This window comes from Tupaia chinensis, unplaced genomic scaffold, assembly GCF_000334495.1.
Source record: "Tupaia chinensis unplaced genomic scaffold, TupChi_1.0 Scaffold000386_1, whole genome shotgun sequence".
NCBI lineage: Eukaryota > Metazoa > Chordata > Mammalia > Scandentia > Tupaiidae > Tupaia > Tupaia belangeri.
Window position 1 is genome coordinate 311,496 of NW_006159888.1, and position 9,034 is coordinate 320,529.

Consider the following 9,034-nt stretch of genomic DNA (forward strand, 5'->3'; position numbering starts at 1 on the left):
TTCCCTATGAGGAAGTAGAAACCGAGAAAGCTTGCTTTCTACTTTCTCTCTGTCTTTCCCTGATGAGTATGCATGCCCTATAATAAATTTAAAAGATAATAATAAATAAAATTAAATGAATAATTATAAAAAAAAAAAAAGAAAATTCTAGGGCCAGCTCTATGGCATTGTAGTTAAGGCAGCTGAATTCCACATGCTGACTACATGGTTCAAATCCTGGCTTTAGCAGCTTGAGAAACATGCTGGGCACCTGTGGGAGCATGCCCAAATACCGAAGGAGGGAGAAATGGAGAAAGGGTTACAATGTGACTACACCCCACTGAGAACGCTTTCTCCCTACCTTCTACCCTCTCTGGCATGCACACTCACCCTCTGGTATAATTTTTTTTTGGGGGGGGAGGGAGACGTTTTTGCTATAGGGAGCGTGCGCTCACCAGAAGGAAAGAGAGAGACAGAAAGCGAGAAATCACCCCTCAGAGGGGATGGTTATGCTGCAATCCCCTCTCCTCCATTCTACTCTTGGGATCTAGGGCACACACCACACACACATGCCCGGCGTGAGTTTAAGCCACCGGGTCCGGGACACGAATCGTGGTTGACTACATGGGAGTCCAGTGACATAGTCATTATGCTAACTGCTGGTACCCCTCTGGTATAATTTTTATAAAGAAATAAAAATCTAGGACAGTAACTTATTTTATGGTTGTCTATGGTATGATCACATACAGCAGTAATATGTCTGTAAAAAATTAACTTCAAACCATTCCTATCACCATATGCAAAAAATTAACCCCCAGTGGGTCATAGACCTAAATGTAACCTAAAACTATAAAATTTAAACAAGAAAAATATTTGTGAGGTTGGGTTATGTAGATTGCTCAGGTATGATTAACAAAAGCATGATCTGTAAAAGAAGAAAATGATAAAATGAACCTTATCAAAGTTAAGAAACTTCTGCTATATAACAGACACCACTAAGAATGAAAAAGCCACCAAATGAGAGAAAGTTCTCATAAAGAACTCTCTAAATTGACTATCAGAAAACAAACCAGTAACTGACACATGGTGAAAGATGCATACAAACTGTTTACCAAAGACATACACATGCCCAGTAAGCACATGAAAAGATGCTTAAATTAAAACTACATTGATATTGGGACCAGCGCATGGCGTAATGGTTATGTCGCTGGACTCCCACATATTCAACTATAGTTCAAGTCCTGGACCCAGCAGCTTAAAACTTGCACTGAGTATGTGTGCATGTGTGTCCAAAATCCCAAGAGGAGATTGGAGAAGAGACTGCAGTGTAGCCATCCCCTCTGAGGGGTGATTTCTCACTTTCTGTCTCTCTGTGTATCTGGTGAGAGCATGCGCCCTTATAGCAAAATCTCTCTCACACACACACAAAAAACACCCCAAACAAAAAACTACACTGCTATGCCACTATGCACCACTAAGTTGGCTAAAGTTACAGGGACCATCACGTACTGTCAAAGATATAGAGGGACCAGAACTCTCAAACACTGCTGAAGGGAATGTAAAATGGTTCTACCACTTGTGGAAGACAGTTAAACATGTACCACCACCACACTCTGCATTTACTCAAGAGAAATGAAAGTATAGGTCCACAGACTTATACATGAATATTCATAATTCATATTCATCCATAATACCCCAAAACTCCAAATAACCCAAGTGTCTGTCATGTGATGAATTGATAAGCGAACTGCAGCATTATGATATGATGGAATACTACCTAACAATAAAAAGGAATGGACCACTGATACACACTATAACGTGGTTATCAAAGTAATTATGCCAACTTAAAGAAACCAGTGCCTTCTCCAAAAAAATAAATAAATAAATTAAAAAAGGGACCAGCAGTTAGCACAATGGCTATGTTGCTGGACTCCTACGTAGTTGACCGCGGTTCGTGTCCCGGAACTGGTGGCTTAAAACTCATGCCGGGCGCGTGTGTGTGCGTGCCCAAGATCCCGAGAGGATAATGAAGGAGAAGGAACTGCAGCGTGACCATCCCCCCGGGGGGTGATTTCTCGCTTTCTGTCTCTGTCTTTCTCTGCCTGGCTAACGCATGTACCCTATAGTGAAAAAACTCTCCGCCCGCCCCCCCCAAAAGAAACCAATGCTTTCCCCAAAATTCCCCTCTATGATTCCATTTATATAAAATGTTAGAGAACGTAAGTTTTATAGTATGAGAACAGATCAGTGATTTCTTAAGAGCCTGGGAGACAATAGAAATGGGCAGGAAGAAAAAAAAAATTTTTTGGGGGGGGAGAGGTTTTTGCTATAGGGCATGTGCACTCACCAGAAAGACAGAGACACAGAAAGCGAGAAATCATCCCCCAGGGGGGATGGTCACACCATAATCCCTTCTCCTCTATGCTCCTCTCGGGATCTTGGAGACACACGCACATGCATCTAGCGTGAGTTTACACCACTGGGTCCAGGACTCGAACCACAGTTGACTACATGGGAATCCAGCAACATAGTCATTACGCCAACTGCTGGTCCCGCAGTAAGAAATTCTTACCAATGATGGGTATGTTTATTCCAGATTGTAATGGTGGTATACATTATAGTGAAAGTTATCAAACTGTATAATTTAATAACTATAACAAATTCTATTATGTCATGCATACCCCCAAAAGCACTGTTTTTTAAATCTTACACGATATGAGATGGCTTACAGAAGGCAAAGGGTGATGCCATTGAGTCATCAAGAAATCAAGGCAGTAAAAGCCCAGAACTGCTGGTCTTAGAGAACAAAACAGCAAGTAGTCTAGTGTAGGTAAAGAGGAGGAGTGTGGGAAAAAAGCTAGGTAAGAACACAAAAGAAAAACTGTTTTGGAAAAAAACAGGCTGGTGCTGCAAAGGGGTATCGATTTAAAGCCAAGATCCTTGGCTTACTGTGTCTTCCTGTCAGTCCTGGGAAACCAGTGAGGAAACCTCACCTTGGAGCATTTCTCTGGTAGAAGCAGGCAGGAGCATGAACTGGGAAGAGATGCCTGGGAGCAGAAGACTAAATCATGAGCTAAGAGCTAAACACAGGTAGTCATAGAAATGGCAAGAAAGCAAGGGGTATGAGGGTAGAATGTGAATTTCATGATTAGCAGCAGGAAAAATTCGAGATAAGGACACTTGGTGTCGCCTCTTCTACCAAAGTTAGATGTATGAGGCTGGTGTTCTGAGGGCCACCTCAACCCCATGAGTAGAGAGCTTCTCCATGGAGGCCTGAGCTTGGGCTGCCACTGCTGCAGCCAAATCGCAAAATTCCTTCTAGGTGAATAAAACCCAAGAGGAGCAAATGCCAGAGAGCGTAGGTACACAGCAGGAAAACCCATTAAATACACAACTATCAGACTGGTCCCATGGCCTAATGATTAAGGGAGCCGGACCCCACTTGACCAACTGTTTTGAATCCTGGCCCTGGTGGCTTGCAAACACACTTGGTCATGTGCATGAGTCCCCAAAATTCCAACAGGAAGGAGAAATGGAGGAAGAGGAACTGAGGTGTGACCATACCCTACTGGGTGATGCTCTTTCCTTCTGTGGAGCACATATACTCTCTGGCTTATAAACAAAACAAAATTCTCATGCCCCCTACACAGAAAATAATACTTCCTTTTAAAACTATAACAAGGGGCCAGCAGATGGCTCAGCAGTCATGTTGCTGGGCTCCCACATGGCCGACCAGAGTTTGAGTCCTGGACTCATGACTTGGAAATCACACCACATGCAAGCACGTGTGCATGCATAAGTGTATGTGTGCCCAAGATCCCAGGAGGAGAACAGAGGAGAAGGGACAGAGGCATGGCAATCCCCCCAGGGATGGTCTCTCTCTTTGGTGGGTACATGCACCCTAAGACAAAAACCTTTACACACACACACACACACACACACACACACAACCTAAGTGCTAAGTTCTGCAGAAAAATAAAAAATTATCTCTAAAAATGTTAGCAACATGGAAATTCCAACACTTTGTACAGTAAGATGGTCTTTAGTTTCTAGTGGTGAATGATATTTCACACACAAGGAGTTATTTCTAACAATTTAGTAATTAGAATGATCTGTGTTGTAGGAGGACAGTCCTTTGTGTATGAAAGTGCACAAGCCCTCTGGCAATTTAAAAATAAAAAATTCAGGGTCAGCCCTGTGGCCTGGTAGTTAAAAGAGCAGAAACCCACATGTTGAATCATGTAGATCAAATCCTGGCCCTGGCAGCTTGCAAAACACACTGGGCATATATGCATGCATGCCCACACCCCACTGGGAGTGCTTTCTTTCTCTCTCTTTCTCTCTCTCTCTCTTTCTCTCTCTGCCTGGAGAGAGTATACTCTCTCTGGCAATTAAAATCTAAAGTTAAGGGCCAGCAGGTGGCATGGTGGTTAAGGTGCTGGATTCCCACATGGCCAACCATGGTTTGAGTCCCAGACCTGGTGCCTTGTTTTCTCCCTCTCCATTTCTCTGTCTCTCTGGTCAAATTAAATAATAATAATAATAATAATAATAATAATAACAACAACAACAACAAATAGAGTTAAATAAATAAATGATTAAAAAAAATCTAAAGTTAAAATTTAAAACATTTTTGGGGAACCAGCAGTTAGCGTAATGGCTATGTCGCTGGACTCCCACGTAGTCGACCGCGGTTCGTGTCCCGGACCTGGTAGCTTAAAACTCACGCCGGGCGCGTGTGCGTGCGTGCCCAAGATCCCAAGAGGAGAATGGAGGAGAAGGGACTGCGGCGTGACCATCCCCCCTGGGGGGTGATTTCTCGCTTTCTGTCTCTGTCTCTCTCTGTCTGTCTGGCGAGCGCACCTGCCCTACAGTGAAAATCTCTCCAAAAAAAAAAAAAATTAAAACTTTTTTTTAAAAAGAAGCTTTTATTGGGGCCAGTAGGTAGTGTATTAGTTAAGCTACTGGACTCCCACATGGTGGACTATGGTTTGAGTTGCAGACCAGGCAGCTCAAAATTCATGCCAGTCGTGACTGTGCACGTGACCAAAAACCTGAGCTAAGAATGGAAGAGAGGGGACTATGGCGTGGCCATTCCCCCTGGAGGGGAGTGATTTCTTGCTTTCTCTCTCTGTTTCTCTGGAGAACACATGTGCCCTACAGCAATAATAAAAAAGCTTTTATTGCACTTAACAACAGGCTAATTTAATAAACTGAGAAATCAATCACCCCAAACCCAAGCCCTACAGCCACCCTTATCAAACTCCACCCCTGCACCTTCTCCCCCAACATATACAAAGTCTTTCTAGTCCTTGTGCATACCTGTTTGGAAGGTAGGATTGGCTCCAGGGTACATGTTAGGAGAATAGGCAGGAGCTGCTGCAGCATACCCCATGGGGAAACCAGCTGAAAAGAAACACAGAGAAATTCAGTATCATCAATGAAGCAATGATATGATTTTATAACCAGAGCTCTCACAATCCCATCATTCCTCCTCCGCCCTGTTACTCCACAGCTTGACTTAAGAAGCTTCAGAAGCTAGCTTCAATATCTTCTTTCTTCAGAACTTCGATGGGTCAAAGCCACAATCATGTCTTTAAAATCTATGATTAAATGCTTACAATTTCCCACAAGTGGAAAAATATGGCAGAAACTAAGTTAAAAATCTACTGTCAAGAACAGAAAGAGGCCGGCAAGTGGCATGGTGGTTAAAGGTGCTGGACTCCCACATGGCCGACCATGGTTAAAGTCTCGGATCTGGTGGCTTGCTTGCTCCCTTCCCCTCTCTCTCTCTCTCTGTGTGTCTCTCAGATCAAATGGGAAAATAATAATGATAATAATAATAAAGGTAAATAAAAATAATTCTTAAAAAAAAAAAAAAAAGAACAGAAAAACAGGGTTAGTGTAATGGCTATGTTGCTGGACTCTCATGTAGTCGACTGCAGTTTGAGTCACAGACCTGGTGGCTTAAACTCACGCCGGGTGTGTGTGTGTGCGTGCCTAAGATCCCGAGAGGAGAAAGGAGGAGAAGGGACTGTGGTGTGGCCATCCCGCCTGGGGGGTGATTTCTCGCTTTCTGTCTCTCTGTCTCTGTCTTTCTGGGGAGCGCGCACTCCCTTAGCAAAAAACTCTCAAAGACAAACAAACAAACAAAAAAGACAGAAAAACATAATCATAATGAGAAAAATAATAAAAGAACCCAAGTTGGAATCAGGAAACCCCAACCCCTCTGGAAGTTTTATTCCAGAGTAGTTACATAACGTAGTGCTTTGCAAGAATAACAAGAGTGCTCAGAGTATCCTGTGCTAAGTAGTAGCTGGTTTCATTGCACAAAGTATGGAAGATCAGGATTCAAATCTATTTTAGACTTAACAGCAAAAGGTGTTTTAAGGTTATTTGTTCCCACTAAATTCTTTCCCAGATGGCACATCACTGCATATTTTCATTTAAAAGCTACTAAGTTACTGTTTAAAATGCCTATGTTTGGGGCCAGCAGGTGCCATAGTGGTTACCACACTGGACTCCCACATGGTTGTGTCCACATGGTTGTGGGAGTCCAGTGAGTCCTGGACACAGCAGCTTGAGCATGTGTGCGTGCATGCCCCAAATCCCATGAGAATGGAGGAGAAGGGATTGTAGAAGCCATCCTCTCCAGGGGGTGATTTCTCACTTTTCCTCTCACTAGCTCTCTCTGGCTAGCACACGTGCCCCATGGGAAAATCCTTTAAAAACAAAACAGAAACCTCCTATATTCATTTTAATCTTCTTAATATTCTGAAATTCTAATCCCCAGGTTCCCCAGTTCAGGGCAGACAGACATAAGCTCCAGCTGTAATGTCATTAAATGCTAATCCTCCTACTGTAGGAGCTCTAACTGGTTCTGCAGACACACAGATATGGGAAGATCTACTCTCAACCTACTTGGAAGCAGAGTGGACCCTTATCAATACATACGAAGAATCCTTGGTAAGAACAAACTTCAACCACCAGCAACTCAGAACAGTTAACAATCAGAAAAATCAAACAAGACATTCTGTTAGTCAGAATCCTGTCCCCAGGGATCCACCAGCAAAGGACTGTCATAGCCTTCCTCAGAACCCAGGGACACATAAGGTCCCTTGTTTCCCTTCTGCATGAACATCCTGGTTCAGAGTACAGAACCAAGGGAGATAACCCATGTTCCCAAGCCTTGACTACTGTCAGTGTGAGAAGCTTTAGGTTCTGTTCCCTCACCTGTAAATAAAATTGAAAGAATAGCAGTTGAGAAGGCTCAGAAAAAGGTGCCTCCTAGAGCAGGGGTCCCCAACTCCCCTCATACCCACCCATGGCTGCATAGTGAGGGAGTATCCCCCACCCCCTGCAGTGGCTGAGCCAGTGAGGCTTGCCTGTTTGCAGCTGCTCTCCATCACTTGCATTGCATCCTAGGCTCCACCTCCTGTTAGATTCTCATGGAAGTCTGAACTGTATTGTTGTGTGACTGTTTCATTGAATATTGCAATGTGGAAGTGGTGGAAGCGAGGTGCATAGTGGATGTGGTGTCCTTGGGTCATCCCAGGACTAACCCCCCACAAACGCCCCCCAGGGATTTTCTTCTGCGAGGCTGGGCTTGTCCTACTTGCATGCATATAAGGTGGCATCTGGACCCCTCAAGCAACTATGGCAGTAATAGTAATCAAATCAAGCAAATCCGGAGGGTGAGGCAAGAACTCATGTGAGTCTGAAAGGAATTCCAAAAGAAAAATCTTTGTGGGTGGGTTTTATCTCAAGGTTCTGAATAAAGTGCCTAACTTGAACCCCTGTAGTACCCACAAGCTGTCCTGCAAGTTTCCATAGGAACAGCCATCTTTGGACTCCAGGCCCCCAGGAATCCCTGCGAGTGCCTGTTACTCATCTCTTATGTCATTTTAGCCATTGCTCCAGAGTTGTTCTTGGTGTGGAAACTGATCCTCCTCTACCTCAGCAGAAGCTATTTCGGTTCCCCTCCTGGATTCTCACCTTCCCTTCTGCCCTCCCTAATTAGTTAGAGAACAGTATGTGGTGGTCAAATGTTTTACCATGTTCCCTCACTGAGGACAGTAAGGGCAGATTTGACTCAAAACAAATGGAAGATGTCCACTAGAAAGACCAGGATAGTGGTGACCCATAAATGTCCTCTAGGTCCTGAGAGAACCCCCAAAAGCCCCAATGCAAGCAAGAAAGACAAGTCAGCTCAAGAGCTACCCACAAATCACTCACGGAAGCCACCATAATACAACTTAAAGGCCAGGACACCAGAGATAGTTTTTTTTTTTTTTTTTTTTTTTTAATGATTTCATTGTTTAAAAAAAAAGTCTGACACTCCACCTACCTAGATCACAAGCTGTAAGGCCTCTACAATGAAGAGTTAAAAGTCTTCCAAGCACCTTTAGGATTGGAAAGCTTCAACTCAGTGTCTCTGTGTCTCCCTGGCACTGGACTGATTCAGTGTTACACTGACACCTTTAACAGGGAGGCTCATTAAAACTCCCAGGTGTTTCAAACATTCTTTCTCCTTCTCTCTCTTCCATGGCTAGCTGGCCCCTCCATGACCGCACCTTAGTATGGCCTTTTGTCCCCCTAGTTTGTTTGTTTGTTTATTTGTTTTTGCCACAGGACATGTGCACTAGTGGGAGTGTAGTGGGGATGAGAAATCAGACTCCAGGAGAGACGACCATGCAGCAATTCCTTCTCCTCCATCTCCTCTCAGGATTTTGGCATGCAAACATGCACATGCACCTGGCCTGATTTTCAGGCCTCTAGGTCTGGTACTTGAACCATGGAATCAGCCATGTGGGATTCAGGGCCTTAACCACCATGCTACCTGCTGGCCCTGACTTTCGTTTTTCTAAGTCTACAGATAAGAAGATTGAGACCTTCTCTTGCTGACTCTAAAAAATTCAACAGCCATCCAAATGTATGGCTAATCAAAGTGGTCAGATACTACGACGAGAGCTACGGATATAACAGTCCAGAGATTGTAAAAAATGAACAAGCATCTTGTCCATGGATCACCCTCATCACCCAATCACAGTCCTCC

General features: G+C 43.9%; 1 protein-coding gene across 1 annotated transcript in view; it reads right to left on the reverse strand.

The window, feature by feature from the left end:
• FAM168B (family with sequence similarity 168 member B) overlaps positions 1-9,034 on the reverse strand; it is a 37,002-nt gene that overhangs the window by 17,937 nt on the left and 10,031 nt on the right. The window contains exon 2 of the mRNA XM_006153669.3: positions 5,302-5,385. Coding sequence (XP_006153731.1) covers positions 5,302-5,385 — 84 coding nt within the window. The remainder of the gene's footprint in view (positions 1-5,301; positions 5,386-9,034) is intronic.